This window comes from Chrysochloris asiatica, unplaced genomic scaffold (assembly GCF_000296735.1).
Source record: "Chrysochloris asiatica unplaced genomic scaffold, ChrAsi1.0 scaffold00107, whole genome shotgun sequence".
Taxonomy (NCBI): Eukaryota; Metazoa; Chordata; class Mammalia; order Afrosoricida; family Chrysochloridae; genus Chrysochloris; species Chrysochloris asiatica.
The window spans coordinates 2,579,733-2,602,644 of NW_006408625.1; the positions used below are offsets into that span (position 1 = coordinate 2,579,733).

The 22,912-nt window shown below is 43.6% G+C and overlaps 1 protein-coding gene across 1 annotated transcript in view; it reads right to left on the bottom strand.

The window, feature by feature from the left end:
• Positions 1-4,839: 4,839 nt before the first annotated feature.
• The window catches only part of FBP1 (fructose-1,6-bisphosphatase 1), a 32,882-nt gene continuing 14,809 nt past the window's right edge, over positions 4,840-22,912 (bottom strand). The window contains exons 2-7 of the mRNA XM_006867633.1: positions 20,113-20,275; positions 19,000-19,092; positions 11,811-11,951; positions 8,075-8,212; positions 6,647-6,766; positions 4,840-5,036 (exon numbers count right to left, since the gene is read on the bottom strand). Coding sequence (XP_006867695.1) covers positions 4,845-5,036; positions 6,647-6,766; positions 8,075-8,212; positions 11,811-11,951; positions 19,000-19,092; positions 20,113-20,275 — 847 coding nt within the window. The 3' untranslated portion in view covers positions 4,840-4,844. The remainder of the gene's footprint in view (positions 5,037-6,646; positions 6,767-8,074; positions 8,213-11,810; positions 11,952-18,999; positions 19,093-20,112; positions 20,276-22,912) is intronic.

Below are 22,912 nucleotides of genomic sequence, written 5' to 3' on the forward strand. Positions count from 1 at the left end.
GGAACCGACCCGATGGCACTTAACAACAACATTCCACTCCACAATCTCTGTTCAGGCCTTTTTTCTAGTTATAAACAGTTCAGGGCTGGCTGTGGTTTTAAGTGGAAACTGTCTCTTTAAATTTTGAGGAGATCTGTGCGCATGTGTAGTAGAACCCTCTGAGGGTGGGGCTGGGGTGTCCATTCACTCAGGCACCCCTATAGTTACCAGAATGGAGGTACACAGACAGTGAGGGACCAATGAACAGATACCAAAAATAAAAGAATCTCCACACCTTTATCTATACAGTTCTGTCAGCCACCCGTGGCTGCTGTGATCCTTTCCCTGTTTAGTCTCACCCAAGTTGGTGACTCTGGGAGCAGCTGAGCTTTTTGAATTAGAAAGCAATGGATTTCTTGCTTCTGCTACAAATCCCTCTAGCCATAAGCCTTCCAACCTTCTAAATATTCCTTTATTTGTGGTTCAGAGTTCTGGCACCATCCTCTAAGCCTGTTTGGTCTGATATTCTGTGTTGTTACTGACGTTGCTCTTCACTGCACTTCCACCTGATCTGCCATCTTGTTTGTTCTCCTGTGTGTCTTAGAGTTTTCAATGGTTTTTAAAAACAAAATAAAAAAGTTTTCCAGGTCTTTCTTCTGAGGTGCCACTGAGCATATTCAAAACTCCAAACTTAAGATTAGCAGACGAACTCATTAACCATTGGCACTACTCAGGGACTCCATATAATTAGAAAATATACACAAAGCCAATCATTTCAGGAAGTGAATTTTATTTGTTTCCCATGGAGTAAATTATCACAGACTGGGTGATTTAAAAGAACAGAAATGTATTCTCTCCCAGTTCTGGAGACCAGAAGTCTGAAACAAAGGTGTCAGCTGTGTAACACTCCCTCTCGAGGCTCTGAGGGAAAATCCTTCCTGGCCTCTTGCAGCCCTGGTGGCTCTTGGCATTTCTTGGTTTGTGACCACGTCATTCTAATCCCTGCCCCCATCTTCATGTTGTCTCCTCTTCTCAGTGTCTCTCTTCATCTGTCTCTTCTAAGGACGCTTGTCATTGGATGGAGAGCCAACTTGGAGAACCTAGGATGGTCTAACCCCCAAGCCCCCATTTAAGTCAATCTCCATAGACCCTTTTTTCAAATATAATCACATTCAGAAGTACCAAGGGTTTGGACATGTACAAATCTTTTTGGGAACCACCACTGTTGCTGTTAGGTGCCATTAAGTTGGTGCTGACTCACAGTGACCCAACACACAATAGAAGAAACATTGTACAGTTCAGTGTCACTCTCGTAATTGTTATGTTTGAGCCCATTGTTACAGCCACCGTGTCAATTCAGCTCAGTGACGGGCTTCTTGTTTTCATTGATCCTCTACTTTACCAAGCATGATGTCCTTTTGCAGGGAGTGGACCCTCCTGATAACACATACAAAACATGTGAGATGCATTCTCACCATCCTCCATCCTAAAGAGCATTTTGGCTGTATGCCTTCCAAGACAGATTTGCACTTTTAATAGTCTTCACCAATACCATAACTCAAGTGCATTAATTCTTCTGCAGCCTCCCTTAGTCATTGTTCAGCTTTCACATGATTAGAGATGACTGAAAATACCATGACTTGGTCTGGAATACCTTAGTCCTTAAAATGACATCTGAAAGGAGACAAGGACCTTTCTCCAGAGCTGACAAAGCCAGCTCCCCTCAAGCCAGCATTCTGAACTTGGAATTCTAAGAGAATTGAGTCCTGGTGTGGCACTGTGGGTTAATGCGCTGGGCTGCAAAGTCAGTTTGAACCACAAGGCCGGTGGTTCAAGGTCACCAGTCGGTCCTTGGAAACCCTATACAGAGTCTCTATGGGTCAGAACCGACTCCATACACTTAACAACAGCCCAACTGTGAAGATAAATCTCTGTTGGTTAAAGTCATCCACTGTGGTACTTCTGGTAATGCAGCACTAGATCACTAATCACTAAAACACCAGATCATAGCAGTGGAGAAAAGATGGAGGTTATCAATGACTTCATTTTGCTCAGATCAACCATCAATACTCATGGAAGAGGCAGTCAAGAAATCAAACGACGTATTGAACTAAGAAAATCTGCTGCACAAGACCTCTTTAATGTGTTCAAGTGCAAAGGTATCAATTTGAGGACTAAGGTCTGCCATACTCAAGTCATGATATTTTCAATAACCTCATATGCATGTGCAAGTTGGACAGTGAATAAGGCCGACTGTAGAAGAATTGATGCATTTGAGTTATGGTGTTGGAGGAGAATATTAAACATACTGTGGACTGCCAAAAGATCTGTGTTGGAAGAATTATAAGCTAGAGTGCTCCTTGGAAGCTAGGATGACCAGAGTTCATCTCTCATACTTCGGACATAATGTAAGAAGGCACCGGTCCCTGGAGAAGGATCTCTTGTTTGGTAAAGTGGAGGGTGAAGAAAAAGAGGAAGACCCCCAACAAGATGGATTGGCACAATGTTGGCAGCAATGGCCTAAGGCATAGCAATGCTTGTGAGGTTGGCCCAGGGCTGGGCGGTGTTTGGTTCTGTTGTACACAGGATCACTATGAGTCAGTACCAACTCACTGGTACCTAACAACAACAACAGGTCACTAAGACAGATACCAAGCAATCAAGTATGTTATTGTAGGGAAAACACTCTACTGATTTTAGAGCATTTGGAACTTAAGACTTAAATCCAATTTGTTTTGTTTTTAATTGTAATAAATATCTCTCTCTATAAAAAATTTGCCATTTAAAATTTTTTATGTGTATAATCCAGTGACAGTAATTGCATTCATCATTTTGTTTAACCATATTATCCATTTTCAAATGTTTTCATTTATCCTTGACAGAACTTCAGTACCCTCTAAACAATGAGCTCCTCTTGCTTCCTCACCCCTTGTTGTTGTTGTTGTTAAGTGCCATCGAGTCGGTTCCGACCCATAGCGACCCTGTATAGGGTTTCCGAGGGTGTAAGCTTTGCTCTCTACATATCCATCTATTTCAGGTATTTCAGATAAGAAGGATCATGTAATATTTGTCCTTTTGTGACTCGTTATTTCATTTAATATGTTTTCAAGGATCATCCATGTCATAGCATGTATCCAAACTTCATTCCTCTTGGATGAGCAGTATTCTAGTGTACGTATGTACCACATTTTGTTTATCCATTCATCTGTTGTTCAGGGTGTTGTCCAACTACAATTGTAATTGGAGGATGAGGAGTATGGTTCTGGAACCTCAAAAAGCAAACATCAGACCTGAGTGGGAAAACAAGAGGCACTGGAGCTCTTTACAAATCCTGTGTCGGCTGCTACTGTGGAACTCAGTAGAAAATCCTTAGCAGCTGGGTGCTGCAAACAGTTTGCACTCAGCTACTAACCAACAAAAGGAGCCCTGGTGGTGCAGTAGGTAAAGCCCTTGCTTACTAACTGGAAGATCAGCAGTTCAAACCCACCAGCCACTCTGCAGGAGAAAGACGTAGCAACCTTAGAAACTCCATGGAGCAGTTCTATTCTGTCCTATTGCATTGCTATGAGTCGAACGGAGGAATTGGCTAGATGACAATGTTGTTGTTGTGTGCCATTGAGTGTTCTGACCAATAGTGACCCTGTATACAGTTTCCAAGGAGTGGCTGGTGAGCTTGAACTGCCGACCTTGCGGATTAAACTGACTTTTGCAGTCCAGTGCATTAACCCACAGCGCCACACCAGAACTCCAAGACAATAGGTATTACTTAACAGGTTGGAGGCTTGAACCTCCCCTGCCCCCAGCAACACAGAGGAAGAAATGTCTGGTGATCTGCTTCCATAAAGACAAGAAAATTCTTATGGAGCTCAGTTCTACTCTGCAATACACTGGGTTGTCATGAGTTAGAGTCAACTGATGCCAACAAGTTTGTTTAGTTTTTTTTAAAGCAGCAAATATTTGACTGGCTGTAGAGGTTATTTTCCTTTGCAAAGGGAACATTATGTGTTTTGATTAGAGAAAGAAAAGAAGGTCGCTATGGATCTGAAGGGACTTCAGTACCCAACAACATGGAAAGTCAAGAGGTCATGCCTTGGTACACGCAGATTCACACCCAGTCAACCAGTCACTTTACCCCTTTTCACTCTCTGTCCTCCATTTCCTCATCTATAAAATGGCACCTAATTGGAGTCTTGGTGTGGTGTCATAGGTAAGCACTGGACTGCTAACCACAGGTTGGTAGTTCAAACCCACCAGCCACTCTTTGGAAAACCTATACAGGGTCACTATGATTTGGATTGGAGCTGACTCCATGGTACCTAACAACAACAACAGCACCTAATTAACAAGTTGTTTTTAAGATGTAATGTTGTATATTGTTGTTGTTAAGTGCCGTTGAGTGGGTTCCGACCCACAGTGACCCTATACTGGGTTTCCGAGGCTGCAAATCTTTACGGGAGCAGATGCCTCATCTTTCTCCCACTGAGCAGCTGGTAGTTTCGAACTGCTGACCTTGTGGTTCACAGCCCGATTCGTAACCACTACGTTCCTTGTAATGTTGTATATGTCAGCTATTATTATTGTAATTTGAAGAAGACAACGAAAAATCTTTCTTAAAAAGGAAGAATATGTTTATTTCTCCCCCTTCCCATTAAAAATACATCTTGATTATTAGTGGCATGATTGTGATAGCATTTGGATTGGGCAACAGACGGCATTACATAGCATTTTACCATCATGGTAAAAATACCTATGCATTTCATTTCTGCTGTCTGAGAACGTATGATGCCCAATCAGGACTGAGTAGTGCAGCACCAGCTTGGTCCAGATAAAAGGCAATTCTTTTCAAAGCGGGCAAAGCCAGCGCTTCATTGGGCAGCATGTTTCTTAAATATCTCCAAGAACTCGGCCACATCGTCAGGGGAACCCAAGATGACTGGCGCCCTCTGGTGGATATCAGTGGGAACAATATCCAATAGAGCTTCCTTCCCGGTAGTGGCCAATCCTCCTGCCTTCTCCATGACATAGGCCATTGGGTTACACTCATATAGAAGTCTCAGCTGGAAAACAAGATCAGAGGGCAGCATTCATATTCTAGCAGGTACTACATAGAGACGGGACTTGTAAATAGCAAAAGAGCACAGAGCTCATGGGAGTTTTCAAGGTAGCTCATGCTCTCCCTTTCCTTCTATAAGGTCTCCAAAGTACCCCTCAAGATGGCATCTGAGACCAAAGGGTTAATCCAATACTCATCAAGCTAGAGCCAGCAGGAGAGAACCTGGTCACCTGGACTCAGGGATTGCTTGGCATTTTGGCAGAATCGATGGTCCCTTCTCCTTATGGCCCAGACTGGACTTAATGAGTGATTCTGGGTGGGTTTGATGGAGCATTGCCTATTCTAAAAGCATACAATAATCCATGGTGGTGTCTGGCTGTAGACATCTGGAGAGCAGACTAGCTTCTCTATGCAGTATACTGTTTGCAACTCTGCAGACATTCCACTGACCAGTTCCTCAGGCTTGCGGGTTGAGATAGAGTGTATTATACATCTTGGCATTTACTTTCAAATATTAACTTCTTGATCATATGCCTTTCCAAGCAGTCTGCCTGTTGAGCAGAGAGCTTTGTGCAGGTGTTTCCATACAGGTGTGATCGCTAGACTTGCAAAGCGGAAAAGGAGAACTTTGGTTATTTGTGTTAAGCAACAGTGTTTTTGAAGTACTGTACAGCAGACAGCCATATACGCTGGCTTTTCCTGAGGTAGCTATGGGACCAATTAATATTTCTAACTATCATAAGGGATCTGAGTCCCTGGGTAGTGAGTGACAAGGGCTGACGTGTTAGATTGCTAATCTGATTCAGTCCAACAAAAGGCACCTCAGAAGAAAGTCCTGGCGAACTACTTTCAAGAAAGCAGCTGCTGGAAACTGAAGAAACCGTTCTACTCTGACACACCTGGAGTTGCTATGAGTTGGAGTCGGCTGGGGAGCCACTGGGACCAAAAGGGAATTTTTAGTTTTTACTCAGTCTCTTACATTTTAAAAAGAGCACAGTCTGTCAATTGGGAAGCAAGCATTCCACAATCACCCCGTGGAGAAGAGAACCAGGGCATCTCTTGACCGTGATAAGAAAGCACAGCCCATGCTCAGCCTGGCTGGAAGCAACATGGGCATTAGGCCAGTGCAGTTAGAGATGCCAGCTTACCTCAAAGTTCACAGATTGGCTCCTTCCTAGAAAGGTGTCATTTTCCAAACAGCAAATGTCAGTTCATTAGTTATTCCTGTTTTATGCCTTTTAAAGGCGATCAAAGGAAACCTCTATTTGGAATACATGTTTGATTTGCTGTCTTGGTTATAAGACTGGACTATAGCATTTCACTTTATGAGTGGAATTCACTTTACCCAAACCAAACCATGTACCAGTGGAAACACTAAGCACTGAGTCCCCTTCCCAACATTATTAATCAATGCAAGGGTTCTCGAGAGGCCTTATTTAGTTGCCTTTAACATGAACAACCTTTAATCTAGAAAAGAATGTGCCACAGACACCCTTAGCAACATATTATAGAGTTCAGCTGTTACCATATCCTTTTTCTTTTCCTTAATCAAATCCCTCAGGCCAAAAATTAAACCCACTGCTTTTCAACCAGATTTCAGGGGAGCATGGTTACCTTTCCTTTGGGGCTCTTCTTGTTAGCAGGGTACAAAAAGATGCCTCCATAGACCAGTGTGCGGTGAACATCAGCCACCATGGAGCCCACGTACCGGGCCCCATAGGGGGATGAATTCCCCTGCAAAGTGAAGACCAACAGTTAGGGTTGCAGAAAGAAAGAAAGGAAGATCTCTTTGAATTCCAATGCTTATTTCATTCCACAATCACTGCCAAGTACGTATAGTGTGTGTATTTGGGACTGTGCTAAGAAATGTGATGAAAATCTTGTTCCAAAGAAGCAGAGAGGGAAGGCTGGCTATAGCTCTCACACATAACTAACAGTAAAGCCACACTGCGAACAGAAGGCCTGAGGAGGTGGGTGATACTGGGTGTGGAGATGGCGCAGGCACCACTAGAATGGTGCCAGTTAGCAAAAGCCTGAAGGTTGGGAAGGATTTTGCTGTGGCAAGGAGTTAGGTAGGAGTTGTTGTAGTCAGCTGCCATTGAATCAACCCCTGACTCAGAGAACCCATGCACAATGGAATCGAACCATTGTGGCTCTAAAAGTTTTAAGTAACTGATTTTTTGGAAGTGAATTGCCAGGTCTTTCTTTCTAGTCTTAGTCTGGAAGCTCTGTTTGCAGCCTGTTCAGCAGCAGCAGCATGCAAGTCTCCATTGACAGATGGGTGGTGAGTGTGCATGAGATTCATTGGCCAGGAATCGATCCCAGGTCTCTTTCATGGAAGGCAAGAGCTCTACTACTGAGCCACCACACTCCCTTTCTGGATGGTATAAACAGCATACTCAGCCGCTAACCCAAAAGTTGGAGGTTTGAGTCTACCCAGAGGTATCTGAATGCCTGCTGAGCTGCTCCCCAAAACTAAGCCAGTGCTTATTGCTCTGGGTGAGAGAACCTGTGATCTGGACTCCAGAGATTAAAATGTTTTTTTGTTTTGTTTTTTGTTTTTCCGGCCAGTAACTCATCCATCCATCTGGTTGACTTTATCATCCTGATATTCTTCTGCTGAGAGAAAGTGGCAATGCCCCAAAGAGACAACTCCAATTTGACTTCTTCACGTAGTCATGAAGTTCCTAAGGATCATGGGGAGGCCTGTAGGATAAGCGCTGCACGATCAGCAGTGGATTAGTGGTTCTAATCTAGTAGCTGCTCCTTAGAGACCCAATACAGCATCGCTATGGGTCTGAACAGACTTGGTGGCACTTAACAAACAGGATCATAGAGTGAGGCAAATGAGAAATTCAATCTGCCTCTGTCCTAAGGCAGTCCTCTACAGAGCAAATGATGAACCAGGCACCAGATGCCTACAGAACGAATCACAAAAGTGGTCTCTAGGCTCCTTTTCTTGCTACAGGACCGACGCCCCCAGAGCTGCCCCTAATGTCAGGTTCCCAGACCCTGAAAGAAGGTTCTGTGCCCCTCACTTACCGGGGGGAACTTCTTTCTCTGGACATATTCCGTGACAGCAGGGTCAAAGTCCTTGGCGTAGCCTTCATTGAGACTGTAGATGTTCCCTTTCTTTTTGATCTTCACATCCTTGTCCACCAAAATGAACTCTCCAATGGCCTTGAAGACAAGAAAAGACAGTTGGCTAAGGGGACTTTCTACTGGGGAGAGGAGTGGGAGTCTGTCTGAGGTGTGCGTGGGGAAGGGCAGGACCTGAGGTCACACACACCTGGGGTCACTCCTCACCCTGAAGCACAGGTGATTCTGCCAACCTCTCCACTGCTTGTGGACAGAGAGAGGGAAGAGGGAAGTAAACTGGAAGGAGAAGAGGGCAGGCAAGAGGGGACTGCAGATGGTGTCAGATGAAAGAGACTTTTGACCTTGTTCTCAAATTATTTCAGTATAATAAGAAATAAACCATACAAAAATACAGCAGAAGTATGTAAAACAAACAGGCAAGCACAGGCCTAAGGGAGCCAAGCAAGATGTGCATGAATTTGCAATCAAAGAAGCTGGTGCAGAGGAGAGGTGGGGACTGGAGGGTGCTCAGGGATTGTCTTGGCCCTAGGATTTGATCTTAATGCAAATGTACTGTATGAATACTTTTGTTTTTACTGAGTTTTGCTTGTTGGCATACATGCCTTCAGGTGCCTTCTGTTACTGATGTGCAGTTTTTCTCCAGAAGGCTGGTGTTCTGAACACCACAACCCCCCCCCCCCCCACACACACACACCCATTATGGCAAAGTCTTTGGGGCTTGGGTGCTTTAGAGAAGGTTTGAATTTGTGGGGAACTAGCCCAAGGATGTTAAGAGCTCCCGTGTGTCATTGCTAAAAGACTGGTTGGAGCTTTTTTTGGGAGTGGATACCCCATCCCTACATTTCATCCTGCCATATAGTCCCACAGCAAAGACTGACCGATTCCTGCTCATAGGAGGGGGGAGGGGAGCTGTGGAAACTAAGAGGGTGGAGAGAAGGAAGGAGAAAGAAGGGAGGGAGGGGAAGAAGAGGATGAGGAGGGAAAGAGGAGAGAGGAAGGAGGGAGAGAATTGAGGCTAAAATGAACAATAGTCAGTGAATAAGGTGTCTTTGTGAATGATTCTCCTTTCTTTAATGCTTTGTGTTTTCAAAAATGTGGTCTCTGATATGCAGCAATATTCCTTGATAATCAATAAAACAAAACAAATCATTAAATGTCTTTACCAAAAAGTTTAGGAAACAGTGTCCCCTCTCACACAGGCCCTGCAGGCAGAGGAAACCACACCCCATGGACCCCTGCCCCGCAGACACTGCTACTAAGGTTGTTTTCATGCTTTAACCCTCAGTCTACCTTTGCAGCAAGACACAGGCAACAGGAAACACTCAGCATCTCCCTAAGAGGAAGCCACAGGCATTAGCCAGGAGAATCGTTTGAACCAAACAGAGTGAGGGCAGCCACCAGGGGACCATTACAACAGGCAGGCATTTTCCTTCAGAACACTTAGTGACCCAGAGGATTAGGGAAGGTAAAAGGCTATCAAATACAGGACACTTACTCCAGGAGACAGCCGTCTGCAATCTGTGGACAAGAAGAGATTGATTTTTTCGCCATAGCCATACTCTCAACGGGAACAGAGACGTCCCCAGAAGAAGCATGCCCTGCGGCTACAGTCAATGTTTCACTGGTCAGTAAATCCACAAACATCAGGGATTCGCAAATGGCACGTTGAGATCAAACTCAACTTCGCCCTGGCTCCTTCACAGTGTTTTTGTGAGGTCACCTCATTTGGGGCTTTGCCTGGTGCCATTTCTTTACCCTGGTTTATTTATTAAGTGTCCATACTTCCAAGGAGATGAAAGTCCAATTATGTAAGTGTGCACGAGACAAAGGTAGCCTGTGTTCTGACTTAGCCTACCTGCCTCTCACAGGGGATTCAAATTCACCATCTGTACCCTGTGTTCAGTTTGTCAGCAAAAATCACAGTGTAAATAGTTTCAGTCATGTCCCATGAGGACATTTCTACACCGAAAAGGAGTATATAAATCCAATTCTCTTCCCCTGAGGGCACTGGACCAAACACATATAAACAACATGCTGAAGTGTGAAAGACGATTCCTTTGGAGTCTGTTTTAATAGTGGGTCTTAAAAGCCACAAAGTTGCTACCAAATATTTCCAGAGATTTTCTCCCACTTTATCTGCCGTGTAGAAGCTATTATTTCTCTGAATCAGTAACGTTCACAGGGAAGGGATTACCCACAAATTAAAACTGCTATGGAATCTCTATAGTAAGGTGGCATTTCTCTGTCAGGGGGACTAGGGAATGTTCTTTATTTCATTTCCTTGAGTTCAATGCTGTCAGCACTGCAAGGGTTAACTGAAGGTTTGTGTGCAATGTATGTGTAGGATAAGCACTGGACTGTTAACCGTAAGGTTGATAGTTCAAACCCACCAGTCGCGCCTCAAAAACACTATGCAGGGTTTCTATGAGTCGGAACTGACTTGACAGCACTTAACAACAACATGTGACACCAAATCATTTGAAGTCTTTTTTTTAAAGAAAAAAAGAGATACCTATTGGGACACCCGCTCACATCTCAGGAAGATGACCATTAGATGAATAAAGCAGAGAGTTGAGTCACAGCTGTAGTCTAAGACCAAGGTGGCCATCAGCCAATCCATAGGCCTCAAATGGTCCTTAAATGCAGCCTAGTTAGCTACTAGCACAGTGCTGTTTGACTTTGTTTTAAACTTTTTATTATGGTGAAATAGATATCTCGGTGTTTGTCATTTCCACCATTTTCACATGTAAATTTCAGTGGCATTGCACAACATTGTACAACCTTCACCACTTATCTATTTCCAAATTGGTTCATTACTCTTAACAAAAACTCTATGACCTTTAAGCAGTAGCCACCTCCCACCCCCGTCCCTCCATTGCCTCTGGTCACTACTAATCTACTTTCTGCCTCTGTGCTTAGTCTATTTTAGAAATTTTATGTAAGTGGGACCACATAACAGTTGTCCTTTTGTATCTAACTGATTTCACTCAGCATAATGTTTTCAAGGTTCCTTCTTGTATGTGCATCTGGAGTTGGTTTGTCATTAAGGCTGAGCAATACTCCATTGAATGGGCATTTCACATTTTGTTTATCCATTCATCTGTTGATGAGTGCTTGGACTGTTTCCACCTTTGGGCTATTGTGAATAGTGCTGCAGAACACTGGCGCACAAGTGTCTGTTTGAGACTAGTACAGTGTTTTACAAATCTAGTAACATCCACATTTTAAATCCAGGGTTCCTTGGAACACTGGAAAGCCCTTTTCCAGTTGGGAGCCCCCATTTCTGAATAGTAACAATTGCTGGCCCTTTCCAATCCCCCACAGTCCATACCATGGTCCCTGGCCTGTCCCCACACATACAACTTATTTGTATGCCCTGTCTTACCCTTGTGGGCATTTGAGTCACTTGACAAATGTCCAACCTAAAGACACTCATCTTGGAACAAAGACACCCTCCTGTGTTCTGGACAGATGTTCTTTCTCACCTCAATGATGCTCTCATGAAAGATACATTGTCCCTTTATCTCCCCACCCTATCAATTATGTCCATCCGTGGACCTCAATTTTAACCTCTCACCCCCGACTCAATACACACACACACACACACACACACACACACACACACACACACAATTACAGCCTATAGTCAAGGAACCTAACTGCCCCCGAGATGTCTCACCGGGTCGAGCATGAAGCAGTTGACACCACATTCCATGGCCAGTACCAGCATGGTGGCACTGCCATAAAGGGCATACCCGGCTGCCACCAGATTCCGGCCTGGCTGAAGAGCATCCTTCTCAGATGGCTCACCCGTTGAAGTCTAGAGCAAGAAAGAAAATATGTTTTGGTTGGTGTGTTTTGTGGACTTTATGCCAATGAAACCATTAACAGTATGCATCACTAACTGTGGTACAGTGAATTTACTTGATATGGTTCTTTTATCCATAGTCTCTAACTACCACCAAATGATTGGGTTATTGTTGCTAACTGCTGTCGAGATGGTTCCAAGTCATAGCGACTCTATAGGGTTATTGGGGAACTGCTGTGGGTGTAAACTACCAACCCTGCAGGTCAAACTGACTTTGCAGTCCAGTGTTTATCCTACAGCACCACATCAGGACTCCAATGATTGAGTGGGACCATGAAAATAGGGTGCACAGGGCTTTAACATGAGGACTGTATTGGTTGGTTTTGTCATTCTGCTGGGCTTAAATTGAGCCATCTCAGAAGTAGGAACAGGGCATCTCACTACTATCAAGAGAGAAGCCAGGAGCAGAGCTTCCACACAAGATTTATGTGTGGAAAGATGACGGCAAAACAGAGAGATGGGGTGGTAGGCTTCTTGGCCCGCAGATGGAGAGTGAGGTTGAGTACCTGTGGGCCAGTGGCTTGCAGAACAGGCACCTCTTGGGCATTTATCGGCAGCATTAAAGGAGCTTTGTAACGCTTGTCTGAGCAAGGGTCCCAATGACTGAGAGGCGGTGGGCTAGAGGAAGGAGTGTCTGTGGGGGAGCTGTGAAGAGGTGCTCCTGACCAGAGAATGTCTGCATCAGGAGTTGTTTCTGATCCTGAATTGGACGCTGTTAACTTCCTTAATAAGCCCCACAATCATGAGTACTGTGAGTTCTGGGTGGCCATTGTAATGGATTATCGAACCCAGCAGAGAAGTAGAGTCCCATGAGAGGATGGCTGGTGTTCAGAATGAGGTTAGAAGGTGGGAAGGCGGAGGCATGTCTGACCTCCACTTCATAGGAATCAGCCTCGGGCTGATGCTGATGGAGATGCCCCTCCTCTCTCCCCACTTGTGAGGTCCAAGGAGATCAAACATGGATGGCCTCCACACCATTTTTCCACCAAGGTACCACTCTAATGAAGTGGTTCCCTGTCTGTCCTAAATGCTTGAGCACTTGACTACTAGTCAAGATGTTGGTGGTTCAAACTCACCCAGAGATGTCGGGAAAGAAAGGCCTATAGATCTGAATACTGAAGGGTCCCAGCCATAATATGACGCACAACTGTATTCTACAACACATGTTGTTTGTTGTTATGTGCCGTGGAGTCAGTTCCGACTCATAGAGACCCTGTACAGGGTTTCTGAGGCTGTAAATCTTTATGAGAGCAGAAAGCCTCATCTTTCTCCCACAGAACAGCTGGTAGTTTCGAACTGCTGACCTTGCAGTTTGCAGCCTGATTTGTAACCACTATGCTACCAGAGCTCCCAACACATGGGATTACTACAGATCAGAATTGACTCAAAGACAACTGGACCTGGGCCCCTAATGAAATAGGGTATCTTCCCAGAGGGATTTCACTCCGCACATCAGTAATATCCTGATTCTATTACCAGAGCAGCCTTCCCATCAGACCTCAAATTTCCTGCATTTGGATCTTTCTGTCCAATCTGAGACCTCCTCTAATTTTAATAATTTGATATTCCCTTATTTCTCCATTATCACATCCAGAAGGGAACAGGCCCTCTTGCCAGCTCCCACTAATTTTATCTTATTAGGAGCATCAATGTCTTTCACCTGCTTACTCTATCTTCAGTTAAACAAATTAACACAGGGCTGCAGGGCAGTTAGTCTGGTGAGGAAATCAATTTCATGAACTCTTGTCAATTGCAGTACAAACGCCACAGAGAAATGTGGTCCTTATCACTCACACATCAGAGATACCCTAGAAAATTCAGGAACTTAGATTATCTCCCCAGAGTTATTACAAGGTAGGGCAGATGCTTTCAAATTTTTCAACCATAACCCATAGGTTGGTTGAAAGAAATGGATCTTACCTTGCAAATCAGTACATGCGATGACAACAAATAATAACAAAATAATATTTATACATAGAACCTGAGATGCATTCTCATCTTTTATTTTATGGGATCAAGTGACCCAAAGTGTGCCTGATACTAGAGAAGGCAGCACCTTAAGGAGATGGCTCCGACTCAGTAACTGCTTACTGATCACTGTCTTCTTTATTAATATGTGACTGGCTCTGCTAGTCCTCAAAACAGCTCCCAAACAATTCTTTCAGCTTGATTACTTTTTACTTGAATCTAAACTTAAATGAAGATAGGAAATTTCCCCCACATTTCACTCATTTATTTTCCAATCAGAGATCGCAGCAGCTGATAGTAAAATGACTCCAAATCAGGGTGACCTTATGGACAACTAAACTAAACGCTATCGGCCTTGAATCATCTTCGTGATCACTGGCACTGCTATTGTGTAGTGTCTTCTAACCTTGAGGGCTCATCTGCCAGCACTAGATCGGACAATATAAATATTCTGTTGTAGTCCCTAGGATTTGCACTGGCTAATTTTTTTTTTTTAATGTTTTATTGTGAATTATGTGATAGTTTACATGGGAGAACATTAGCTTTACATTCATCCTATCGTATATCGTTTCATTGCCATGGTTATAATCCCCTCCATGCATCATCAACCAACCAAAGAGAATACCCTGCAAGCCTGACCGCCCCCCCATGCCCGGTCATCAGCACACAGACCCACAGGCCCTCTCCCTCTCTGTGTCTAAAGTCCCCAGCTGCTCCATCTCTCCACATCGTTGTCTCTGCCTCCATATCTGGTGTCACTGCTTCTCTGGGTAGGGTCCCGCTCTCCGCTCTTCTCCCTTGATGGTCCCAGTCAGGGACCTCCTGCACTGGCTAATTTTTGAAAGTAGAGCAACAGGCTCTGTCTTTCCCTAGTCTGTCTTAATCTGGAAGCTTTGCTGAAACCTTTCTATCATGGGTGACTCTGCTGGCATTTGAAATACCAGAGTCATAGATAGCTTCCAGCTTCACAGCACACAAACCACCACAGTACGACAAACTGACAGACAGGTGGGTGGTGGCGAGAGCTAGTCTTAGGGATCTAGGGCTACTGCAACACAAATACCACAAGCGAGTGGTTTTAGCAAACTGAAATTCATTCTCTCAGAGTTGAGGAGACCAGGAGTCGGAACTCAGTGTACAGGCTCTAGGGAAGGGTCCTTGTCTCCTTACAGCATCTTTAGGACCAGCATTCCTTGGAGATCTCCATGGGCCTCACTTCTCTCTCCTTCAATATCTCAAAATATAGTCTGGCTGAAGATACAACCGAATCCCGTAGGTTGCATCTGACCTCATTTACATCGTAGAAGTGAGGGTTTACAACACAGGATAATTACATGAGATTAGGGCTAACCACATTGGATCATATCATGGGGGAATTGTATCATGTTAGATCTCATCTTAACTACCTAACCACAGAGACTCCTGACCCAGCCAGGGTGACCCCAAACCATAACTGTCATAGCACCTTCATGATGAAGATAGATACATGGATCCTCTTAGCAGAAACATTCCAGACAACTGCTTCCTATAGCTTTTCAACCTGTAGCTCATAGACCTACACTTGGGATATTTATTCAAAATACAGTTCTGGGACTATACCCGATGTATTAAGTCAGAACCTCTGAGGGTGCATCCTGGGAATCTGCATTTTGCCATATACCACAGGTGAACCTGACACTGAAGTCAGATCAACTACCTACCTAAAAGGTAAACTCAACAAAAACTCTCTCTTCTTTGGTTCCCCCATTCACACACTATTTAATAAATTATCTTTATCTGGTTGGTTGGTTCGTTGGTTGGTTAGTGGTTTGGTTCGATTTGTGTTCACATGATAGTGCAGTGCAGCTAAATAAACTAGACAGAGAAGCAAAATTTTGAGTTGTTTTTCCAAACTCCAAATTTTGCCTATGCACATCCTTTCTTTGCCAAGTGCAGAAACTTGTTGGAAAACCATATTAAAAACCACCAGTTTCCTTCAAAGCCAGTTGCATAGTGGGATGACTAAAACCTATAACTCTTCAATAGAGGCTTCCAGTAACCAGTTTTCCACCAAGAACAGTCCCCCTGAAGTGGGCCTGGACCACAGCCATTCATGCTTGCCTGTAGCAAAGTTGCAAGCATAAATAATTTTCTCCTGAAATCTTGTCTCCAATCTTATATTCAACATCCTTCATAAAATAATAGTAACATTTGTCTATGACTCAAGTACTCAGAAAAAAGAAAATAATTTCATTGAATCAGGTTTGGTGTTCCAACCTGACCTCTTCTAATGCACAAATTCCCACCTCCAAGCCCCCAGCAATGCCTTTCCCTCCAAGAAAACCCATTCTGTTCTCATTCAGATGACAGGAATGAATTAATGGACAATAAGCACTTGGCAAAAAACAGGAACCCTCTGGACTCTCCATTTCTCTGCCTACCCAAAACCAACTTGATGGCACTTAACAGCAACGATTTTTGGTTAAGTTCACACATCAGATGTCTTTCTTTGCTACAAACCTCTCGAGCTATACTATAAATTTGAAGCTTTGTGGGTAAAATGATAGCCCTACATGTCTGCAGTAGGAATGGTATGCTTCATGGTGTGACTTGGAAAATACGTGAATTGTTGCCATTGTTTTTCCTGGTATGAGAATTAGAAACGCCTGGTGGTGTGAAGGTTAAGTGCTTGGCTGTGGTTCAAACCGACCAGCTACTCTAGTATGTTTCTGTAAGATTTTACAGTCTTGGAAACTGCCTATGGGGAAGTGCTACTCTGCCTTATGTGGTCACTGTGAGTCCACGACACTAGGTTTGGTTGTTTGTTTTAGGTAGGGGGCATGAATGGTTCTGTTCAGCTGCTAACCTAAAGGCTCTCGTTTCTAACCTCCTCAGTGGTGCTACGGAAGAAGAGGCCTGGGCATACACTTCTGCAAAGATTACAATCAAGAAAGCCCTAGGAGGCAGGTCTATTCTGCTCACATGGGTTTGTCATTGGTCAGAATTAACTCGATGGCAACTCACAAGAACAACACCATTACGCAAAGTAGTGCCTGGTTAGGCATCTGGCTACAACTGAAACGTTAGAGGTTCAAGTCCACCTTGAGGCATTTCAGAAGAAAAGCCTGGCATCTGCTTCCCAAAGATCACAGCCAATAAAAATCCTATGAAGATAGCTCTGTTCTAACATACACGTGGCCACCAGAAGTTGGATTCAAGTTGACAGCAACTGTGTTTTTAATTACTCCAGTTGATTTTGATGTGTGATGTCACTTATCCAAGACAAAAGCAAAACGCATCCCAATGACCTACAGGGTCTCATTTTTCATCTGTTTAAAAGGAAAGTATGTACAATACTAAACAATAAGTCATTTTAAAAATAAAGTGCAAATTTGGATCTATCTCACTTTGTAAACCTTTAAATAACACAACAGGGGAGTTGGGAGAGACCTCAGAGTTCAGTTCAACCAAATGCTTCATCCATCAAGAGGCTCAGCACCAGGCAACCTAGTAAACTGTATCTGGGAGGTTTCATTTCTAAAATAAACAGGAGCTGAAGCCAAAATGAAATGTTTCAGATTTTATGAAGACTTATGATGGGTTCACGGACATTCATTCTCTTTTTCCTTTGTGTATGTACTTGAACATGCACTAACACACTAGTTAGTTTCTCTCTCTCTCAAACACATGTGGTTACACACAAAAATATATATGCACATACATGCATCTAGACACACATAAATATATATGCACACACATGCATCTAGACACACACACATACACAATTACACAAATATATGTACTCTCAGATATCTATATACACACAAATACATATGCACTCATACATATGTTGTTGTTGTTACATGCTGTCAAGTTGGTTCCAACTCATAGGGTTTCCAATGAACGAATGGAGGGTTTGAACCACAGACTTTGTGGTTAGCGGTTCAGTTCCTATCCTATAGTGCCACACCAGGATTCATACATCTATGTTGTTGCTGTTGTTAAGTGCCGTTGAGTCGGTTCTGACTCACTGTGACCCAGTATGGGGTTTCTGAGGAGTGACTGTTGACTTTGAACTGCCAACTTTGTGGTTCAAACTGACCTTGCAGTCCTGCACTTATCCTACATGACATCTATAGACACACACCTATACATATGCACATACATATATCTCTACACTCACATAAAGACATGTACCCATACACAGATAGCTACACATGCACACATACACATATACATTTAAAGACAAAGAAGGTAGAGTGACTTGCAGAGATCACCCAGGTGGAAGGCCCAGGACAGGAGGCTGGGTCCTCACCCTGCATCACTCTACTTAGACTACATCCATGACAGAGCTGGAGTCGGCAAGGTTTATCCAGAAAGAGAAAGAGGGTAAATATTCCAGGCTTTATAAATGACACAGTCTGTGTTACAGCTACTCAAGCCTGCCATTGTAGCATGAAAGCAGCCAAAGGCAATATATAACAAATGAGCATGACTGTATGCCAATAAAACTGTATTTATGGGCACTGAAAATTAAATTCCATAAATTTTTCATGAGTCATAAAATACTATTTCCCCTACCATTTAAAATGTAAGATGGCTAGTCTTTGCTTGCAATTACTACAAAATCAGGCAGCAGGCTAGTTTTGGCTGATCCCCAATTTAAAGGATTTAAAGGACTATTTTGAAATAAGCAATCTCAACTTCTGTCAGATGTTCACGAATTTCAGTTCATGTAGTATCATTGCTCTAGTCATCCTATTCTATCTCTTTAAAGTATATACATATACAATTTCCATCATAAAGAAAGCAAAATTTAATCAAATATACAGCATATTCTCCTCATATCCACATTTTACTATTGCATTTTCTTTTAATAATTCAGTGAGTCTCCATTTTTGTTGGAATTAATGTTGGAAATACCAGAACGTGAGTTCTTCATTTATTTCCAGTCTCACAGTGTTTCATGACTCTACATTCTGGCTGCGTCACACTATGGAGATGGCACTGCATGCTCAAACTTCATACAGACACTTGATACATCACACTTTACCTTCCTGTAGATGCCAAAAATGCTTCCAATGGACACAAGACAATCAATGTTGGAAGAACCATCAAGGGGATCAAAACAGACCACGTATTTACCCTAGAGCAAAGAAAGAAGAAATGTGACTTTAGTGTAAAATAAACATACTATAATCCGATCCAGGGTATGCACCAAGGGTTACCAGTGGGAATCTAGGAGAACGTTCAAGAATATAGGCCTGTACTCTGTCACAGAAGATATGAGGTAGCATATCCCCCCCAAAACACCAAACCCACTGTCTTCTAGTCTATCCTGACTCATAGCAACCTTACAGAACAGAGTGGAACTGCTCCTAGGGATTCCCAGACTGTAAACAGCCGTGTCTTTCTCCCAAGCATGGCTAGTGGGTCAGAACCACTGACCTTGCAGTTAATAGCTCAATGCTTACTCCACTGCACCACCAGGGCTCCTTATGAGGCAATATATGGGGGAGGTATATATATGGAGGTATATATATATATAGAGAGAGAGAGAGAGAAAGAGAGAGAGAGAGAGAGAGAGAGAGAGAGATATGTGTGTGGGAAGTATGTATATATATGGAGGATATATATATATATATGTGTGTGTATGTGTGTGTGTGTGTGTGTGTATACCTCCCCCCATATATTGCCTCATAAGATATGGCACTATGAGATAAGAAGTGGACCTCAACGTTGGTTTTAATAGCAATGTCGGCAGTTCAAACCAACCAGTCACTTCTTGGAAACCTTATGCAGGATGGCTCTGAGTTGGAACCAACTTAATGGCATTAACAACAACAATAAACAATAAGCAGTCCCTGGGTGGGTGGATATGAAGCAAAGAGGGAGTCAGAAGACACCAGGTTCTAAAAAGCCTTCAACGTGACAACACAGTGAGGACTAGAGATGAGTCCTCGGGCGAGCTGACCATGCGTGAGCCTGCTGACATGAACCACAAGGGCGGGCAGAGTTGAGATTTGACAGGTAGGTGAAATCTGTGAAATGCTCACAGATGTGGTTCAGTAGAGATCTAGGGTAGTTCCTAGGAATCCAGCCTGGATGAACAAGTGGAGTCATTTATGAAGACAGAAAGAAAAAGGCAACAATAAAACAGACCCACCCTTTTGTCAGCTTCTACTATGATGGCGTTTTTATTTTCTTCTGACACTAGAACACAAGTAGCAAAGGAGGACTTTAGCATGTTAATAACCAGGTCATTGGAGAGGACATCCAGTTTCTTAACTTGATCACCAGTTACGTTTGTAGAGCCAGCGATTCCATAGCTAGAGGGAAGGAAACCACAGAAACATCAGCCATGATTACCCAAAGATGGAGGCAAATCCATACACTACTGAGAGTTGGTGCGTGGCGGGATTTGGGAGATAGTGACAGAGACACGTAGTTTGGAAGTCACTACACACTTAGGATGGTAGTCCTGTAGAGAAGACAGGATGCCATTCACCTTTTAGCCCAGTACCCAGCATGCCTTTGTGGCTAATTCAGTATGGCTAAACCGTGTGTTTTTTTTCTCCACCCCCACCCCCACCCCACTATAGTCCCCCGCTAAGGAATCTTTTCAGGAAGCCCTTGGGACAGTCGAACCTACCCAAAGATGCCTTGGAAGTTCTGGCAATCAATTTTGTAAACCTAATCATGCAAGTGAAACACTATGGGACACCGTTTTACTCTGCAACACATGGGGGTCCCTTTGAGTCAACTCGATGGCAAGTGGTTTAGTTTTTTTTAAGGAGCCTTTTTAGACTTTTTTTTTTTCCTAATTCATCTCTGAGGAACCTTGGTAGCACAGTGGACTAAGAGCTGGTCTGTTAGCACAAGGTCAATAGTTCGAATCTACCAGTCAATCCTCAGGAGAAAGATGAGGCTTTCTCCTCTCATGAAGATTTACAGCCTCAGAAACCCTATACAGGGTTGGAACCAACTTGGCAGCATTTAACAACAGTATACTATATATCTGGCTATATGCTATATCTGTATGTTTATGTGTTATACATAAAAATAATCATTTATGCATTATACATAAAAAAATTAATTTTTTTTATCCCCTCCAAGAACTAATTTTTGTCCCTGAATGCATGGATTAAATGAATCAGCTAAGAGACATAGCAAACAAGGAAATCTATGTTGGAGTGAGCCCAAAGCTGTGGGCTAAAGCAAGCGAGCTTCTGGTTTCACAGCTGAGAAGATCCTAGCCCTTGGTTGCTCCCACCTCTTCATTTCATAGAGGGGACAACTTAAGTACAGAGGCACCAATGACTACCAGGCCAGGGATTCTTTGTGATATCCCACCGCGGCCCCTGGCTGGAGTCCTCAGATGTGGAAGGGTGTGTCACTGGAGTTTTTACCCATTTTCAAGGTATCTGCAAGTCATTCATTATAGGATTACCATAACCCAAGTGCCTTGACCAAAATGCAGCCTGGTTTGTTGGAATGCAGGAAGGGACAGGTTGTCAGAGCCTGGGTTTGAACATACAGACATGGGAAATGGTTTAGCGAAAGGATGCAGAGGACAAGATGCAAGACCATATGTGGGAAGGGAAGGAGAAAGAGGGTTGAAGATGCTCCCAAGAACTGAAAAGGGTCAGTAAGGGCCCATTGGTGCCCTGGGCTGAGATTCTGGAGAGAGCTGACCGGCCCAGACTCCTGAAAATGCATTCTCTCTAACCCAAATGCTTCATCTAGCCTGGCACACTCGCCATGAAGTAGCTGCAGCTGTCTCGGCCTAGGTTTTCAACATCATTGCTGTTACCGCTCGGAAAGCAGCATCTTGTCCTCCAGCCGTCTCTCCTGCTTCTCTTCTTTTTTACCTGGTTATCCATTCTCTTTCTACATAATCTCTTTCTGACCTCAACTGTGAAGTCAGTGCTGGGAAAAGGAGGACTGGCCCACAGTGGAACTATTAGGGCTGTGTAGGGCCCACCACCACCAATGCATTCCTTCCCTGTTACCGCTCCTGCATAGCTGGAGATGGCTACCATTAAAGACACTAGTGATAAAGGAGGGAAAACAATATTCATGGAAACAAACCTCTAGTGTGAAACAGACCTGGTTCACATCTCAGCTCTACAAGCTCTTCCTCCCTTTGACACTGTCCAATGAGGATGGTGATATTTATACCTCATGGGACTGTTGAAGGATTGCATGAGATCATGTACACATAGATTCCCTGGCTGGTACAACATGCTCAGCTGCTAACCGAAAGGTTGGTAGTTCAAGGCCACCCACAGGTAACTCAGAATAATGTTCTTGTGATTGAAAAACCAGCCATTGACAACCCTACAGAGCACAGTTCTACTCTGACACACATGGGGTCACTATGAGTCAGGGTTGATTCCACCAACAAACAACTGGTTGTAGTTTTACAAACTATATTAGGAAGTGAGGTCTGGCTGCCTGGCAGTACTGGAACCCGGGAACCCAAGCCAGAGCACAGTGCAAAATTTCATGGTACTTTTAGGCACATGTGAGCTACCACTGACTTTCAACTCATACCAGTCCAGAAAACCCAGGGTATTTAATTGTCATATAGTCAGCTCTGGTAGCGTAGTGGTTACGAATTGGGCTGCGAATCTCACGGTCAGCAGTTCGAAACTACCAGCTGTTCTGAGGGAGAAAGATGAGGCTTTCTGCTCCCGTAAAGATTTACAGCCTCGGAAACCCTGTACAGGGTTGCTATGAGTCAGAACCAAATCCACGGCACATAACAACAACAACAACAACATAGTTAGTTAAAGTTAAGGAATTTCTTGAGACTAGAAAGAAGAACAAGAATGGTGAAACACTAATGAGCTAGCATTTTATATTACTTAAAGCTCATTCTAAGAAGCTCTGGTAGTGTAGTGGTTACGAATCGGGCTGCGAACCTTAAGGCCAGCAGTTCGAAACTACCAGCTGCTCCGCGG